The sequence below is a fragment of the Ictalurus furcatus genome, chromosome 3 (genome assembly GCF_023375685.1).
Source record: "Ictalurus furcatus strain D&B chromosome 3, Billie_1.0, whole genome shotgun sequence".
Taxonomy (NCBI): domain Eukaryota; kingdom Metazoa; phylum Chordata; class Actinopteri; order Siluriformes; family Ictaluridae; genus Ictalurus; species Ictalurus furcatus.
Window position 1 is genome coordinate 25,504,074 of NC_071257.1, and position 20,314 is coordinate 25,524,387.

Consider the following 20,314-nt stretch of genomic DNA (forward strand, 5'->3'; position numbering starts at 1 on the left):
TGCTAAAATGTATGTCGAACACACATGGGTGTGTTGATCAAAACCAGCTATTCTCTTGGAACCGTCCCAAACGCTTAAGGCAGCGTCCCTCTCTGGATGCCCCCTGCGGCAACGAGGCACCTGCTAAAGGGGACAGCAAGGATATATAGTGTTTCGAGGCTGTTATTTCAGTGCTCATGAGTGCAGGCTCCAAGCGGCCCTGCTCAGCTGGCACTAGCACTCTTGAAGTACTCCGAGCCACAAGGCAGTATTGTGAACTATGAGACACACAGCCGGGAGTTCAGGCTATGTAAAGGTCAAACAGACAGGCAAAAATGAGCCAGGCTTACAGCCAGCTGTTCTAAAGAATAACTCTATGAAGCTGAATGGGGAAATGCGCACCAACCATATTTATAGACAGACATTTTTTTTTAAAAAGTCCATTTATATGTATTTGGAGCAGATTTGCCATTAAGAAGAGTGCATAGAACTATACACACAGACGTTAAAGAATCCTATAAAAGTGTATTACAATGACAGTACACATGCATAATTCAGAATGAAGGGAATGAACACAAATCACTCACTCAGTGGCATTATGTGTTCTGCTGCTGGGTGGTGAAAGTTCAGACCCATGCGTCCTGAGGAAACACAAGACAAGAAGACAAAAACGGTCAGTACATAGATAAAAACAAATCAAAATACCAAATACTTGCAAGCTGTCACATTGCTCATTTATTTCCTTTACTCTAACTATAAAGTTTAACACTTACCTGACTCCTAGTGCTGTCTAATAACACTATTCAACCTTTTACTTTTGATCATATGTACACAGACTACAAAGTCAGCGTTCAAATATCTCATCTAATTTACACACGCTACATCACAATTAACTTAGTTTTCTCTCTCGTTTAGAAATAGGGTAAAAATTCCTCTAACATTTGCGCTTGTAGAGGACGTGAAGACGCACGTGTTTTCAGGGAGCCTGACAAGAAGGGGCTTACGGGGGAATCGCAAAGACTTGCGCATCTCTGAAATCTTATCATGTGATGCTGCTCATGAGGCAAACGCTGACTGGTTGTGCAAGGAAGCACATCCGATAGCTGCAGGGGTTGGAACGAGATCCACCCATAATTCAAGGAAATACACTACATGACATAAATAGACATGGCAACAAAAGTGTAGCGACAAGTTTAAGTTAAAAGTAGCTGCAAGTTTAAAAAAAAAAAAAAAAAAAAAAAAAAAAAAAAAAAAAAAAAGGGCAGATTGAGAAATCTTTAGTTTGGCGAATTATTACTGCGTGAGTATGTTGGAGAACAGCTACTGAAAGTCTGCGGACGATGCCTGTACTGTACACTGGCAGAGGCATAAGTTGAGTACAAGTGAGCCTTTATTATAATTCAGCTGAGGCAAAGGCATAGGACTTCGAAGCATAAAGAGAGCTTCATAGCTCAGACAATGGAGAGGAGAATGCTGGGAATTTGACAGAGAATGCATTCTGTGCCTGGCTCAGCCACCCCAACCCCATCACAGCCAGAGAGAGAGAGATGTGCCATCTGTAGCACGAATAAACTTCTGCCTCTCTCTCTCTCTCTCTTTCACACACACACACACACACACACACACACACACACACACACACACACACACACAGAGCTCTGGGGCTCCAAAAGTAAACTGCACTATATTTGATTTGTTGTTCAATTGATCGCTCTCCTCAAAGCTCGGCACTGTTGCCTTGCAGTTATTGTCACAGCCAAGTGACAGAGTTAACAACACACCCTGTGGAGTCCTGTGGGATTTTCACAGAGACGCCTGCAGCTTCAACAGGCTCTGACTAGCTTGTATGTAAACACAGTGGTGGCGATAATGCACCTGTGTGAATATCCATAGTTGGGCCACTGCAAACACACAGGCACTCGCAGACAAAGCCTCGAACATTCGAGCTTTTAACGTGACACTCGCAGCTCTCTTGTGCAACATACTGCAGGCTAAACTGTCTCTTATATTATCTGCATTTTATCAACAATACAAATGGGGGTGGGGGCGGGAACAAGTTCTGGTTTGCCAGCCTGTACAAAAACTCTGTAGTAGGGCTGTAGTATTTAACTTTATTAGGGCCTAAAATTAAATGATCCTTGTGTCCACTTGATTTAGGAAAACAGGTTTCCCTTACACCGCCGGGGCTGGGGGTTTGAATCCCACCTCTGCCCTGTGTGCACGGAGTTTCCTCCGGGTACTCTGGTTTCCTCCTCCAGTCCAAAGACACTGGTTGTAGGTTGACTGACATTTCCAAATTGTCTGTAGTGTGTGAATGGGTGTGTAAATGTGTGTGTGATTGTGCCCCGCGATGGATTGGCACCCCATCCAAGGTGTCCCCAGCCTTGTGCCCAGAGTTCCCTGGGATAGGTTCCAGGTGACCCTTGTGCAGGATAAGTGGTATGGAAAAATGGATGTATTGATATAAAAATACACTTTTTTTTAATTCATCATAAAAATTTCCACATATTAAAGCCAACAGAAAGTGTCCTAAAAGTGTTATGAGATTGAAATAAAATTCAAACTTATACAGCACATACACTCATTGGCCACTTCAAAAGAGATGCCTGTACCCCTGCTCATTCATGCAATTAACCAATCAGCCAATCACGTGAACAGGAGCGCAGGTCCATTAAGTGGACGATCTGCAGGTGGAAATACTGTGTTGATGATGAGAGAGGTCAGAGGAGAATGGCCAGACTGGTTCAAGCTGACAGAAAGTCAACAGTCAGTACATTTACATGGACAACAATAATTCAATATGAACCCGATTAAGACAATACTCTGATTAAGAAACTACCATGTAGACAGCGATTATTGATGACCTTAATCCAGCTAAAGTCATACTCGAAGTAAACACAAATGGAATTAAGACGTGTGGAGTATTCATATTTTAGTCACATTATCGACGTGTATTACAGACATGTAAACATCTTAATCACACTATTAAGGTCGTGTGGGAGTTTTCACCGCATTTTGTGACAGGACACGATCACACACGGCAGTGCGCAACCGTTTGATGGCAAAGAGAGCATGGCTGCGTCCGAAACCGCGTACTTACCTACTAGTGTATATAGTAGGCGAAAGACATGTATCTCAGCTACTATATAGTAGGTAGGTACACGGATTGGGACGCAGCCCATGGCTTCAAGCAGTCGTCTGTTTGCACGTACAGCATGACAAATAATTAACCGCACTTGAAGCTTTCGTAAAATTAAAAATGAAACACCCAAAACTGTATACGGTACCATAACAAAGACGTACTGTATGTTGATATGTGAAATTCTGGAGGGAACGTCAGACGGCATGGCATGGGGATGTAATGACGTGTTAATCGCTCTCTGTTCTATAACATGTAAAACAGGAACGTGAAAGGAATATTCTAAAAGCGACTCATGTAAACACTGTATAAGACATATATACATACATATATATATATACATACATATATATACACATATATATATATATATATATATATATATATATATATATATATACATATATACATATATACATACATACATATATTATATATATATATATATATCTGAATAAGACAATATTGTAGTCACAATGGTTAGTAGTCACTAACTCTTTATAATCATGGTGAAAAGAAATGCATCTCCAAATACTCAACACTTCGCACAGCCCTGAAGAGGACGGCCTACAAAAGTCCAGACACTGTACATCATTACAACTACAACATAACACATTATAATCAGTGTCTGAGGTATTTGCTCAGGTACAAACAAACAACTTCAATAATGCCCTAAGACCTGGGTTTGTTCTGGAACTAACAATAACCGATGACTAAAGTCTGGCAACTGTAACTCATCAAACAAGGTTTTTCACAACCTTCTATCACAACCCCTGTGACTAGAATGACAGATGAAAATAAACACCTAATTGACAGATAAAAATCTCTCTTCTACTTATGTTCCTGACTGCAAATGCCTCCCTTTTTATCTGGAGAACAAAAAATTCCTTCTACAATCTGTTTTACCACACGTCTGCTCGCCGACCATCAAAACCATCAACCTGATCAATCAAAAACATCAAAATCATTGTAACTGCAATAAAGCCTGCAGCATTGAACAGCCATTGTTGCATCAACAACAAACGGACTCTGAATGTAATGTTACTTACAGTTTCAACACAACTGCAGTTAAGTGCAGTGTAAGCAGGCTCAAGCAGCATAACCTCACGGCAATGGCTCTAAGGCCATGGAGAAACTGATTCACCCGATTGTCCAGTACATCTCCAGTGCAACTCTTATTGCTCCGTTTTGTCCCAGATGCCATCAGATCTACTGGTCTATCCCTGGGTCGTTTTGAAGATGTTCTTAAATCATGCTGAATGGCTCAGGCTGAGTTAATCACTCCAGGTCGACAGCTCAAGTGATGAGGGGAAAGTCCAACTAAACTGAACACAAGTTATTTTATTCTATTTTTAAACCAGAACTCTGATGGTCAGAAGGTGTTGATTAATTTTCTATAGCAGCATGGCCCCTTAATAGTTCCATCTGCAAAGTTTATATTAATGCACTCATTTCAATACATTATCATTTCTATAGGAACAATTTAACAGATTTTCTGTGAGATGTTTATTTAACATGTTTTTCTTTCTTACTAACTTCAAGAGAGAAAGAGAGAGAAGAGCAACCAACAGTCTTACAGCTGCTACAACGTAAATGATGGCAGGAACTAACTTGTTTCATGGATGTTCCACAACATTAAATGCAACTATAAATGTATAAAATGTACATTGTACAAGCACATCATTGTACATGTACATCATTCTTCAATTTAATAAAAATATAGCAGTAGCAAACTGCTGTGGTAAGAGAGGAATAAACATTTGGGGACGTGCTGTTATAGCAAAATAATCAACAGTAACTCTGCTTTATGAGACACATCAGACCACCCAGTCACTGATTATTTTCCTATAACGGTATGACCCATCATGCTTTATTGCTTACTTAGATGAAAGAAGATTAAGCAGTTTTTAAATCTACTACAATATAGTAAATTACATTGATTGCGCAATTCCCCAGTTATTTACTTTATTCATAATAATACTGTAACTTTATATAGTGCCTTTCCAGACGCCTTTAAAGATGCTCATAGTGAACATTTGGATTTTCTTATTAAAAAATAAATTGGGAGATGAAGAGGACCAACGCAAAACGTCTTTCACTGGTTCTTTTTTTGGTTCTTGTAAATCCCCCCCTTTCCAGACCTTTACAATATCAACATTATTAATTAATTCAGGATGCCAGACTGGAGATTATAGGTTAACACAATGAGCAAAACAGGAAGTGGTTCTCTTCAGTGTATCATTAGACATTCAGTTCTTGGTGTACATTCTCAAAATTTCCCTGAAATATATGTGGGAATGTCCTGAACACTGGTGCGCCAGTGATATTTCCTCTTCGGGGTCTGGGACTACACTCATTTAGAGTTTCCTCTTCCTTTCTTGCTATTTGATCAGATTACAACAGATTGAAACGCCAACCTTTTTCCTTTTGCATAATGTCCTGGATGTGGAAACAACAGTTAATGTATAACCTTTGAGGACTAAAAGCTAATGCCCCTGTTTGCTAGCTGTGTATGAAAACACACTTGTCCATTAGAAAGGGCATGTACGTATATACAGTATTTATACCATGGTATGTCTGCTTGGCTGGATGGTGTGCATTAAATAAGGAATAACTGACGATAGGCCGTTGAATTACTTGCAAATGATGCATTTTTCCAATTAATTCAATGGACCGAAGTCAATTATTCTGCTTATACCACAGTTACCACACCTCAAGACGTTGTTCAGATGATTTATTTCAAGACATTTGTCAGGTTTTGTCCTTAAAACGCTCTTGTATGTGGAACTGATTTATTACACATCTCATCTCAAGCCTCTGTTGCTAATTCCAAAACGTCATTTTAGTTCTAGTAACGGAGGCTTAACGTATTATTGGGGAGAGAGGGAGAGAGAGAACGAGCACTAATTCACTGCTTTGTTTCCTGCTGATAATATAGAAATAGGACAAACAAACAAACAAATAAATAAATATTGCTAGGCCTATTTGTTCACAGGGTATTTCATTTTTTATTAGTGCAGAAAATACGACGAATATATACATAAATATTGACACTTGTTCACTGGCTTTTCTGTTTCATTACTGCAATCACACGTGCTCTCTTGCGCTCTCTCTTGTTTCTTGCTCTCGCTTTCTCTTCAATAACTGCACATCAATGGCTCAAGCCTCCGCTTCGCCTCGTGGCCGCATTACCACCTCGGGTGAATTATTACTTACTTATTTCTGGAAAATCGATATTGTCGGTCATTTTATTTGTTGTTAAATGTGCATGCTGTGGTGGACACTAGGCTAACTTTTCTGTTACTTCAGTTAACTTGGAGAAGTGATATGAAACTGTAATGCGGTCAAGACCTGACTGGAACTACTTTAACTGTGTGTTTACTGAAAAATAATTGCAGACCTCAAAACGTCTGTCAGCCAATCAGATTCGAGAATTCAACAGCGTCGAGGTATAAAACCGTATAAACAGGTGGTTCCAGTCAGCTGAATCGAAATTAACATACGGTTACAGTTGCATACAGTAGTTAAACTCACAGCTTCGTTGTTAGTAGAGACACGGCACAGACGCAGGTAATTCACACACAATTCATTCAAATAAATAAATCAATCGTATCGCACTACCTTAACTCTGTGTATGATTTAGAGCGGGCGGAATTCTAGACCCAACAACCCGTATATAAAATAACTAACGAAAATGAACCATTATTTTGATCTTTTCAGTCAAATCTTGCATGGCAAACATCACTGACAGCTTTAACTCATCAACGCTGGCAAGTGACCCTGGTATAAGCAAGATAATCCACAGCTAGGTGTGAGTTACGCCATTTTAATAAACTCTGCTTCGCTTCGGGTGGTTCTTTGCCTCCACGCTGTGCGTTAAAATTGTGTAATGCACACCTAGCCATGGATTATCCCTTACATATATAGAAAGTGAGATCTCTTTACACATCGTGTACTTCAACCCAATGAGACGTTGGCGCGAGTGCAAGCAGGCAGACCAAATAAACCTGCTGAGTCGGGAGATACCAGACCTGTAATGGAGGGGTGACATGTTAAATGTGACCTGAGCTGCAGTGGTGGTGTCAGACACTGACTAAACACTTGCATTAACTTAAAAACCATGAATTATTGCTTAGTAAATATGTGGTATGCTCATGCTATATAGCAATCTAGCGAATACAGGAAAACAATAAACATTACTTAGTATGCACCACACTTGGCTCTCAATTTAGTACTCAGATTTTGAATTTGTCGACTGATGCACACATATCCACACTTCTGTCTCATTAACTCTCCTAAGCAAGTCACTAACTCCACTAACAAGGGCAATAGCATGCCAGAGAATGACATGAAGAGTGATAATGGAATGGAGCAACTGACTCCAGATTTTCCAACTCATCTCTAAAGTGCAGCTGTTATTCCTCACTTTTCTGCCAGTACGCAAAAGGGCTGTTCTTCGTTCTTACATCTGGGCCATAATGACATTCTTAAATCTTGCTGAAAGCCCAAGGCTGATTCATGTAATTCACCCAAGATCCACTGTTAAACTCTTCATGTGTATGATGACTGGGAAATTCTAGAAATGTTCTGAACTCTGGTCCCGTTTACCTATAGAAAAGTAGTACAGAATGTTCCAGTATCTGATTAAACTATGCCTACACCACCATATTTACATTATTTTTTTTTGGGGGGGGGGGGGGGGGGGGGTCATCTAAGGTTTAGAATCACAGGTGTTAATATTGGTTGCTTAATATTGACTCAATATTAACATTTCTCAAACTTCTTTAATATTCATGATTTTAAAGTCTTCAGGACAGAAGAGTTCATGTTTTCTTAGTAAAATGACAAGCTTTATTTTTGGGCAGAGAGAGAGAGAGAGAGAGAGAGAGAGAGAGAGAGAGAGAGAGAGAGAGAGAGAGAGATACACTGGTAGGGGTGTTTATTGCTGGTACTGGTATTTATTTAACATAAATATAAGATAAGATAAAAACTTTATTGATCCCACACTGGGGAAATTCCCTCTTTACAGCAGCTCAATTACACAAAAAATTTAAATAAAAAATAAAAAATTACGGCTATAACATAAGTGAGAACAAATAACTTGTCGCTTGGACGTTCCACAAAATGAAATCGAACTATAAACCGTTAAAATGTGCAATGCTTCACATAAACAATAAATTGAACATTGTAATCATAGGCAAACTGCTGTGGTACGAGTACAATAACACACTCTAGACCATGCTGTTATATGAAAATAATGCACTTTGGGGGTAGCGTCGTGCCGCATCACATCTCCCTGGTGTGCATTATTTTTGTAGAAGTGCATGGTCCGTCATGTGTTACTCCTTACATAACAGCAGCTCTGACAGTAGTTCTGGCTAGAACATAAACAAGAGATTTATATTAATATGCTCATAATCTAAGCATAATAATAAATGGATTACAAAATTAAATATTTGCAGATTTTAATAATGTTGACCATTAAATATGTATTTTAATAATGCTGTAATTAAAAAAATATTTTTAAATAATAATAAATTATAATTATTTTTATTTAAAAAAAAAAAAAAAAATCATGATATGATTACGCTGTCTGTTAGGAGATTTGTGAAAGGATTCTGCACTATGTAATGCTCAGAAAGTTTTCCAACAGTGGACTTTCTCAGTAACATGACAAGTTTTGTTTCTCTTATTAATTTCAAGTAATTTACCAAAAAAAAAAAAAAAAAGGAGAGGCTGATGAGGGATTAACTGTTATAATAAGTGATAACTAACCCAATTATGGATATACCATATCATTACATATAGTATACAAACATACATACATAATTACACCTGTGATTCTAAATACATGGTTAAAAGGGGTGAGGTGTGATTCCTTAAGAAATGAATGATGAACATAATCATCACTGGCAAATTGCTGTGGTATAAGAGCAATAACACACTTCAGGACATGCTGTTACAGGAAAATGATCCACTTTGGGGTGGTAAATGGTGTGGATTATTTTCCTATAACACAATGGACTGTTGTGTGTTACTCCTTAGGTGTAAACATTATTGCTGAATTTTCTAATTAACTATAAAAACGAATGTGTTTTGGAAGAAATAAGTTCTTCCAAAACATATTCCCTCAATTTGTGTTTTGATGCTGGTGGTAGAGAGTGCTACTTAGGGTCATTTTCAAAACACACACTCACTCACTCACACACACACACACACACACACACACACACACACACACACACAAAAGTGTCTTTCCCTGAGGGTCAGGACAAACTGAACCTAACACTCATGTATGACGGTCAAAGCTGAATGTCAAACTAGCCCAGCTTTCACAAAAGCTTCTTTTCTAGAGCCGAGTCAAACAGCTTTAGGAACGCAGATTTATTCTTCCAATGGCGTTTCCACCACGACACACCCTGCAGCGTTAGACAGCTGTGCTTAGTGCAGCACAAGCTTTTGGTTTGAGTAATTTCATGACATTGGTATTTGCTGATTTGTTTTACACTGGACTCACCCCAGAGTCTTTTGCTTTCTCTTTCAGGGCACGCTGACAGCTCGGCTCAGAGAACCTTCTAGAGATGAGCAATGTGGTTGATTAGCAATGGCAGTGAATAGTCCAAAAACTCGTACAGTTCCAAATGCTACATTCAACACAACTGAGAAAAATGACAACTGCCAGATTACATACATGGGACGTGATCGTTTCTGGTTGTCAGTGTAGTTTGTCTATTCTGATTTAGCACCACAGTGAGGGAGGGAGGACACAAATAATCATTCAGAAAGCTTGGCCCTAGATATGCTTCTCAACTTTGCCCTGAAGAAATTGGGCTTTCAGTGGTGCGTGTTCATGTTCCACGCATTTTCAACTTCAGTCCAAGGCCAAACACCAGCCTGTGCCGCAAAACTCAACTACAACGTAAGGACGTGCTTGCTGTCAGTTTGACAAGTGTATGTTAATGAACCTGTATTACTGTCACATGAATTCCACTCAATGTTTCTTTGGTAATGTACTTGTAAGTCGCACTTTTGCTGTGGTCGACAAATATAATTAGGAAACTTCTCTACTCAGAATCTACAGAATTTCATAATTCTCAACAAGTCAGAGCTTATTTTCTAAAGCAAGCACAGAGTAAGAAATAACTGCTCCAGTTCAACTCTTTAGCCCTAGGGCCAGAAGGTGGGTCATGTGAGAGGTTGGCATGGGTGAGAAAGAGAGAGATTGTATGAAAGTGTGTGAAAGTGCAAGTGTGTTGTCATTGTGTGTGAAAGCACAAGGCTGTGCACGTGTAAACACATGAGCCTCTGCACAAGGCATCTTTGTGTTTGGTAGCAGAATCTTTCGACTGTGCGTCCCGGTTTGTTGCGGAAGCGAGACTTTACCTCAGTGAGACTGACTATTGCCACAAGTGTGCTGAAAAAAAAAGAAAAAAAGACTAGGTTTGTTCAGGAATCTCCTCTTTAGCGCGACCCCCCCCCTCCCTCCTCATCGTCAGCCCACTCTACCATTCAGAACGTGAAAGCCCTGCACATTCCATTTCAATCAGATTAATGTGCATTTACGAATGAGAGCATGATCTCAAGAGGACGGGAGAACAAACCCATCCTCCTCCACCTCATACAGCCAAAACCTCTTGACACAAGAGGTTTCGCTCTTCTTGGCACTTCAGCTGAAAGCCTGTAGGTCTGGACAAGCTAAAAATACTCATTCCGTTTTCTCCAGGCTTTAAGAACAACATGGGTTTTGTATTACAAAAAGGATGTTTCAATGACTATGTTTACATGGACAGCAGTAATCTAATTATTGACCTTATTCTGACTGAGACAATATTGTGATTAAGGTGTTTACACGAGTCGCTTTTAGAATACTCATTTCTTGTTCCTGTTTTACATGTTGTTGAACATAAATCGATTAACAGCCCACATCATTACGTCACTGCACCACGCCGTCCGACGTTCCCTCCAGAATTTCACGCATCAACATACAGTTGGTCTTCGTTATGGTACCGTATACAGTTTTGGGTGTTTCATTTTTTAATTTTAAGAAAGTTTCAAGTGCAGTTAATTATTTGTCATGCTGTACGTGCAAATAGACGACTGCTTGAAGTCGTGGGCTGCGTCCGAACCCGCGTACTTACCTACCTACTATTTATAAGCCGAAATACATGTCCATCTCCTACTATATAGCAGCTAAGTACATGGTATGGGATGCAGCCGTGCTCTCTTGTTTGCCATCAAACGGTTGAGCACTGCTGTGTGTGATCGTGTCCTGTCACAAAATGCGGTCAAAACTCCTACATGACGTTAACAGTGTGATTAAGGTGTTTACATGTCTGTAACGCACGTCGATAACGCGACTAAAACAGGAGTACTCCACATGATTTAATTCCATTTGTGTTTACTTCGAGTATGACTTTAATCGGATTAAGGTAATCAATAATCTCTGTTTAAATGGTAGTTTCTTAATCAGAGTATTGTCTTAATCGGGTTCATATCGGATTATTGTTGTCCATGTAAACGTACTGAATGACAAGTTTGACAATCCCGGCCTCTCAGTCAGTTTGTATTTTTGTTTGTACCTGCTCACAACACTTAGCAACTTAGTCATTTAAATCACTACAACCATGACCAGAATAAAGCAATTAATGAAGATGACTGAATGAATGCGAGGAATAAATGCGATTTTTCACTTAGGGGCGTACTCACTTTTGTTGCCAGCGGTTTAGACATTAATGGCTGTGTGTTGAGTTATTTTGAGGGGACAGCAAATTTACACTGTTACACAAGCTGTACACTCACTACTTTACATTGCAGCAAAGTGTCATTTCTTCAGTGTTGTCACATGAAAAGATATAATCAAATATTTACAAAAATGTGAGGGGTGTACTCACTTTTGTGAGATACTGTGCATATATACACACACACACTAATATATATATATATATATAGGTTCCTCGAGTTTTGGATTTGACATCCTGCTCAAGGCTTTCACTGGGCCCTTATGCACACTGTGATGGTTTTAGACAATTTTTTTATAAGGGATTTTTCGTTTGTTTGTTTGGATCATTTTAAGATTTTGACTTTGTTAGGCAACTAGCTAACATGAGCTAACCTGACAGGATTTCTGAGAGAGTCTTATTTATAAATTGTTTCTAATCTTCACGATACTGTTGTCCATCTAGAAAACGTGAGCTAGTCTGACAGACATTTTAAGTCGCAGGCATAAAACAGTTGTAATTCTACTTCTAACTTGGACCAGCTAGCTAACGAGCTAACCTGACAACATTTCTCAGAGGATTTTTGTGACTTATTTATAAAATGATATTTTTATAAATGACTTATTTATTAATGATAAATGATCTATATAATGATAAACTGTCTAGCAAACTTGAGCTTAAAGTGTTTAGAATTTGACTTTTCATTTTAGCTTTAAACATGCTTATAAGTCCTTCATTTTACAAATAAATGAATAAAATCGTAAGTGTTTATTATATTTATTATAATTCTAGCAAGATGGCTAATATTTGTCTGTAGTAAACCTTTAAGTGCAGTCATAAAGCTAAGGTTATATATGGTTTTAAACCTCCCCCAAAAAAAAAAAAAAACAGCCACTGGTCTGCACAAAGATCCTTCTTGACTAAGGGTGTGCACGGATATTCAAATAACCGAGGAGAGGGTACGCGAATACTGAAATTCTCCTTTATCCCAAAGGAGAAAAGAAATATATATGTGTGTGTGTGTATAAATTTCATTATATATATATATATATATATATATATATATATATATATATATATATATATATATATATATATATAAATAAAAGCCATAGTTGGCAGAAGTGTGATGCAGGAAACAGCACTGTCATGGTGTATAAGTTAGAGATGTGCACTGGAACTAAAAAGAAGTCTCTGGAGCATTGATTTTTTTTTCTCTCTCCAGCAGACAGGAGCAGGTGGTCAGATATTAACACTAGACATAAATCAGGTAACTCGGGTTTGCAGAATAAAGCCCAGAAGGCGAAAGCGAATGCACAGCACATCTCAGCTGCTCTGCAATGCTCTCCATTTTACGCCGGGTACTACTGTAGTGTGGAGCATTCATCTCTCCAGTAATAGCGTTTGAATTTTAGCCGATGCCAGAGCACTGCTGTAACGCTACAGGCTGACATTCGGTCAACAAATTCAGTCAACATTTTGCTGCGTGTTTAAAAATTCGGTTTATTTTTTCTCCGTATTACGTCTGTCCAACACAAATACACGCATCATCACGGCCAAAAAAACGAAAACGTAAGTGCAGTGGGGAAATGACTCTTGATTACACACTCGAAAAAGACGTGACCTTTGCCTCTCATGAACCTTTCACACTGGTTTCCTAAATACAACCTGTTCACTAGTGATCAGTAGGTGACAAATACATTCAGTGACACTTGCTAAACATGGAGAGTTGGTGGTAATGGGAAGTCCAAGAAGTTTCTGTGGCAGGGAAATTACAACTCTGTAAACAAGTGGACTTTTAAAAAAATTTTTTTTTTTTTTTTTTTTTTTTTAAAATGTACACGTCAAAGCCAAAGAAGAGTGAAATTTCAATTCCATTTTATTTGTATAGTACTTTTAACAATAGACATTGTCCCAAAGCAGCTTTACAGAAACCTGGGTATAGATCCCTAACGAGAAAGCCAGAGGCGACAGTAGCAAGGAAAAAGTCCCTGAGAAACCATGAGAGGAACCAGGCTTAAAAGGGAACTCGTCCTTTTCTGGGTCATGCTTGTTAGCTGGATTAATAAATGATATAGTATAAATCACAGTACAGGATCATGTAGAGAAACTGAAAACGGTACCAGGTGTGTTGAAAAGATGTTCAGTATGAGTATATTGTGAACTGGGAAAAGCACGGATCAGTCTTTAGGACTACAGAAGCAGTTGTTAGGTACATGTCTACAATATCCAAGTGAGATTATCCACTGAAGAAAGGACGAGTATTGGGCATAATCTGTTTTGTGGGGAGTGCTAATGTTTAGGGTATCCATGTAGGAGCATTCAGGGCAATAACAGTGATAGGAATAGAGCTGCAAAAACTAATCGATAAAATCGATAATAATCGATTATGAAAATCATTGTCAACAAAGCTCATTATCGATTAGTTGGTCTGAGCGCAGCATGGGGGAGATTTACTCAATATGTTACTTCTGTTCAGAAAACACGCAGCGGAGAGTAAATACTAAAGTTGTGTCCCAAATGAGGTACTATACACTTACACTATGCACACTAGCGTTTTTTTTTACTAACAGGAAGTATAAGCATTGGCACCCTGTCCAGGGTGTACCCCGCCTTGTGCCCCATGCTCCCTGGGATAGGCTCCAGGTTCCCCCGTGACCCTGAAGAGGATAAGCGGTATAGAAGATGGATGGATGGAAGCATAAGCCGCTTCCTAGTCAACGGTGAATGAAGTCATACGCACGTAACGTGACGCCGCTAGCTTTAGCCCAACACCCAGAGTCACCGACAGTAACTTTCTTCAGTTTAAGGTTTGTCAACGTTACCTTTTATAAAAAGGAATTACTTAAATACTATTATATAATATAAACTTATATATTAGTTAATATTATATATAAGGGTTTATGTATTATTTTTAAGGATGCACAAAAAGCGCTGAATTAAACTACAGTCCGTAATGAATAATATATATTCTGGTGTGTGTCTGTGTGTGTATTGTGTTCTTTTCAGTCTTATATAATTGGACAAACAGTTATGTAAAGTTTTAGTCTGAAGTTTATATTTATAACACTCAGTTTGTGGATTTTATTTTAAATAAACGGGGAAAAAAAAAAATGGTACTGAAAGTTTGCACCCCTCCCATCCGATTAACCGAAGAAATAATTAGCCAACTAATCAATTATGAAAAGTAATCGTTAGTTGCAGCCCTAGATAGGAATAAAGAAAGTGACTGCTATGGGCAGCCTGAGAGATATTAAAGACCCTGTCTGGTAAAGAAGTAAAGAATTATACTGAGGCATCTGCATATGGACGCAACAAATCGGACATCCTTTAGGCTTTTATACCTGGTTTCTGCTGATATTTTGGAAATTGGACAAATATGTTAGAGCCAAGATGAGCATATCTCGCATACAAACTCAACTGGCTGTCTAATTCATGCCCTTGAAGCTAAAACAATTGTAACACTTAGATACGTAGGACTATCTTGCAGCAATCAAACAGTCTTGATTGCACTTGCAGTGTTACAATGCAAACTTTGTTCATCTCTGACACAATTTCTAGTGAATTACCTTGTTTGAACTGGTGGAAAGATCAAGAGAATTAGTTCAACACTTCTCTCTTTTGCAACCAGAATCAATGAATAGCTCTTAGTAAGCTGAATATTAAAAGCTATAGTTGTCCTCCTACAGAATCTCAGATGCCACTACAATGCTGTCGTTGCTTATGGCACCTCCAGCTTAGTTGATTTTCCAACTTCAGAATCTCAGTCAATCTCCCTCCTCCCAAGATAAACAGTAAAACCAGTCACAAAAACCAGTCGAAGGACTGGAAAAACAGCTCCAGAAAACAGAAACAAAAGCTCAAAAGTGCACTGACTGCCTCTGTGGATAAACCAACATGAGGTAAGGAGACAGGCCACCACAAGCCACCAGAACAGCTTCAGTACACCTTGGCATAGTGTTTACTAGTTTCTGGAACTGCACTGGAAAATAAACACCACTCATCCAAAAGATAGTCCCTCGATTGGTGTTTTGATGGTGGTGGACAGCGCTGTCTAACACGTCACTCCAAAATGATAGGTGTTCAACTGGTCTGAGATCTGGTGACTCTCACCGTCATCCTCAAGTGCCCTGTGGATGTAGGAATTAGCATCCTGAAAAGACCACTCCCATCAGAAATGCTTCATCACAGGATAAAAGTGATCAGTCAGAAGAACTTTGTATTGATTTGCAATGATTCTTCACTATAAGAGGACAAGTGGAACCAAACACTGCTAGTAAAATGCCCCACACAGCATGTACAGTGGGGTCCAAAAGTCTAAGAGCATTACTGAAAATGCTTCTATCTTGCATTCTTTCTTAATTTAATGTGCATCTATTATGGTTTTTCAGATATTATCTTTCATGTAGTGTGTTATAAAGCTGTTTGTGAATGTAAACAGTCTGCAAAGTTTCAAAAATCAAAGCATACGACAAACGGAGTTATTGACTCCCAAAAGAAACAACCGATTCTGAACAGCTGAAACGATTCGTTAGTAATTCCAGACTTACTTCCTGTACTAACCTACATAGGTTTGTAACAGAAACCCCACCTCTGGTCTTCATTGGCTGCTCACAAACAGACCGAGCTGATACTCGTTATGGTAGTGGGCATTTCCTTTTCGATCACAACAGACTGGGACATCTGACCAATCAAAGCAGAGTATGCTCTCTGAAAGGAGGTTTTTAGAATGAATCCTTTAGAACGAATCATTTAACGAGTCATTTGTGACACTGGTGGGAAAAAGGTAATGCTGCAGTTTAAATTATGAGCACATTAAAGTGTATTTTGACCTTCGATGAATGTAAACCTATTGTATGAGACCTCAAACAAAATTAGGCACGTTTCAAATCCATCACAGGTGTGATTTCATACAACAATTTTCATTACAAATTATAAATATTGATAACTTAAGTGAAAAGTAAAATCTTTGAAATATTTACGAGAGTTTCTTAGTGTTTGGTACGTCTCCTTTTCACTTTAATGATAGTGTGAACTCAAGCTGGCATGGACTCCGCAAGTGTGTGCAAAACCTAATGATCCCTTTTAGATCGAATCCATTGGAGTGTTGCCTGAACACATGCTTCAATAGAAGAGATAAGGCGTGAGGAAAATCAGACCTTTTGTACAAAATTCTAAAACCTTTTGTTTATTTCCAATTATAAATGGAAAAAAACCCAGATTTTCAATGCGGTCTCAGACATTTGGACCCCACTCTATATACGTGCTAAGTTCCATGTTTATTTGATATGCTGATCTAGGAACTAAGAATCTGTTAACTCGCTGTATACACACACACGGCATACACCATTGCCAGGTCAAAACCCAACAGGGGTGACGTGACTTGCAGCCGAACAGCGAGTTCTTGAGGACAAACATTTTCTTGACAAACATTTTGCTTAAAAATCTACTTCATCAAGAGCGCTCAGTGAGCCAAGGGAGCAGCAATAAGCACATCACGAGGCTCATGAATGCCCATGTTGTTTCACACAGTGCTCTTCAAACGTGTGAAAGCAGCTTGCTCAAGATTTTGGCTTCACACTCAACAGTTTTGCCTTTTATTTGCATGAAAAGCAGACTAAAAAGTCTTCTCTCTCAACCAGTGCTAATTCACAGGCGCACTTCAGATCATACTTCCGAGTTATTCTGGAAGCTTCAACTGCTGGGACTGTATAATATCAGTGTTTACTCTACAGTTCTGGTGTTAATGAATTTTCTAGAACAGCACAGTTCGGACATGGGTACCTGCTATAATTCAGATGATGGGTTTATGAAACGTATATTTGTTTTCTGTATGATTAAACTTTTATTTAACATTTATTTACAGTCATCAAATTTTCCATAACGGGTGAATCTTCAGGACAGAAGACTATCTGTGGTTCTCCTTAATATGACAAAATGCGTCGTGGGGTTTTTGTTTGTCTTATTCCTCTTACTAAGAAAAAGGAAGGCTGTTGTGGGACCAAAAGTAACTAACTTGATGTTCCACAACATTAAACGCAACTATAAATGGAAAAAAGCACTCTTCTTTCATTAATAATAATAAAAAAAGTTGACCTTTGATAAATTGCTGTGGCGTAAGAGGAATAAAACACTTCAGAACGTGCTGTTATTGGAAATTATACAACAGTTAGCAGCGTCCCAAGAGTGCTTCCATTTAGTATAACTGAACTGGGACACTTCACCGTGTGTGTCTCTGCTCGTCTTTGTTCGCCGCATAAAATTCCACTTCCTAGTTCGAAACCGTCACTACAGTAGCGTGAGCGAGATCATCAGCGGATATAACAAACGGTACGTTTTTCATTGACTTAAAATATGAAGGCTGGTCAGATGAAGATGAAAAGGCAGAAGGGAAGCCAATTTCACTGGAAGCACCTTTAATGGGAATGTATATATTATTGTGAGCTAGCTAACTAGCTAGTCGACGGGCTATACAGTGAGTGTGGCTTCTTCGGGATCTATTTCCACTAGCAGAGTAAAACTAAACAAAACATTTGGCCATATGTGTCTGAAATGTCACTTCTTGTTTATAGAACTGGTGTATAAAAGCAATATCAATTTTATACACCATACTGTTATACTGTTATACTGAATATTGGCGCAGTTTGTTGCTTCGTGTCTACGCCGAATCACAGCCGTGCCGATATTCAGTATAACTGCACTCTTGCTTGTGGGATATTGCTTAAACCAGTGGTTCTCAACCAGGGGGGTGGAGAGGTAGGAAGGGGGGGCGCAAATTGTTTTCACAATTTTTTTTTTTTTAAATAAATAAATAAAATAAATAGAAAACACAGACAGGGCATCAATTGGGTACTCTGTGTATTTTATTACTTTTCAAATAGAATGTGCATAAATGAAAAACCCCACGTTCCCTCTCCGTCTGTATTTTCTTTTTGCGGGGAGAGGCGGAGCTTAACCTGCCTTTTATCTAGCTGTCAGTACAGACCAGTGTTGCCAACTTAGCGACTTTTCAGACCTGTTTAGCGACTGTTTTGCAAAATTAAAAAAGCGCCTAACGAAAAATCTAGCGACTTTTTGGACAAACCTTAGCGACTTTCCAAATATCGCCAGTACTGTCCTGCAAGCACGAGGTCTTGCTTTCCCGCTGCACACACACCTCTCTCTGCGTCTGCTCTGTTCAGTGAGGGGCTGAGAGCCGGAGATTTAACAACGTCATGGATAACGAGACGCGCCCTTCATCCCAATTTACATCATTCATATGCGAATGTTTTACATGTAAAATAGTACACGTTATTACAACCTAAATTAATACTTGTTTTATTCTCTTGTTCAAAGCAGTTATAGTGTTCAGAAAAATTTTCGATCATTCATGTTCGGGCTGACTCATACCAACCTGTCATCGATTATTTCCTATAAAAGAACATTCCCAAGTGTTTTATTCCTTAGATAAGGGGTACAACTTTTGCACTAATATTTTCCCATATAAGCTGCACTGAATTCCAGGTCTCCCAGTCTCAGCCTGGGGAAAACAGACACACAAATGCATCAAACCATCAACTGTAGCACTACTGACGCATACAGACTTTATTACCTCAGTCTGCATTTGTCAATCCGTAAGTCATGAGACCGATAATCGGCTCACATCAATTAATACAGTCAGAGATTTTGTGATTTGAGAAAACAAAAAGGCGTCATTTTAAAACCGGATGAAATTAACAAAACGACAGGCAACCAATTGTGACAGATGGACACACATACAAGCAGAACATATAGAAATATTTCTACATACAGCTGATTTTGCAGGTAAGGTCATGGTTAATTTACAAAATAAAGTTATATCATATAATGCGAAACAAAACCATGTCAATCTGAGATGATCTGCCTGAAGCTTTGAAAAAGAAGCAAAATAAGCATGGATGTGTGAATATTCCTAACCTGCAAAATGATTCCTCCACACAATATCAGCGATAGTCATTGGTGGGCCCCCGACAGGGTGGTGTTTACCTTTGTCGTGGTCAGTCCTTATCATATCCATTAAGGAATTCTCCAAAGTTTGCAAGTTAAATGGATCAAAGGGCCGATTCCGGTCCTGAAAGACAGAAAGGGGAGACGGTTAGACCTCACAAAGTAAAAGCAACAGTTTAGCGCTAATTTTTAGTGATTTTTAGATTCACTGCTGTCAATCAAGTGGTCTTATTCGTTCTCAAATACATCAGTAGTTGTCAGTCATCACAAGACCAGATCTGAAGGAATCATATGCATTTACAAGAGGGAATATGAAGGGAAGTGAGTTAAGAGCAATGTAAATCAATTGTCTCTGAGGGCATGAGACCAAAAACTAGCACTCATCTGTCATATCTGGCAATAGTGCTGACATTTAAGCTGTTTAAGGAAACATGTGACATTTGTGCTTGGTCATGACATGTCTAAGCAAATAATCATCCCAGTATTGATGCCAAAGACTAGACACCCAACCCAC

At 38.8% G+C, this 20,314-nt stretch overlaps 1 protein-coding gene across 8 annotated transcripts in view; it reads right to left on the reverse strand.

Moving 5' to 3' along the window:
- cpeb3 (cytoplasmic polyadenylation element binding protein 3) overlaps positions 1-20,314 on the reverse strand; it is a 59,586-nt gene that overhangs the window by 25,371 nt on the left and 13,901 nt on the right. For 6 of the 8 annotated variants that reach the window (XM_053621697.1, XM_053621699.1, XM_053621698.1 and 3 more), the window contains 2 exons: positions 19,771-19,924; positions 567-620 (listed from right to left, as the gene is read on the reverse strand). In XM_053621697.1, coding sequence (XP_053477672.1) covers positions 567-620; positions 19,771-19,924 — 208 coding nt within the window. The remainder of the gene's footprint in view (positions 1-566; positions 621-19,770; positions 19,925-20,314) is intronic. The other 2 variants (XM_053621696.1, XM_053621695.1) reach the window with 1 other exon arrangement.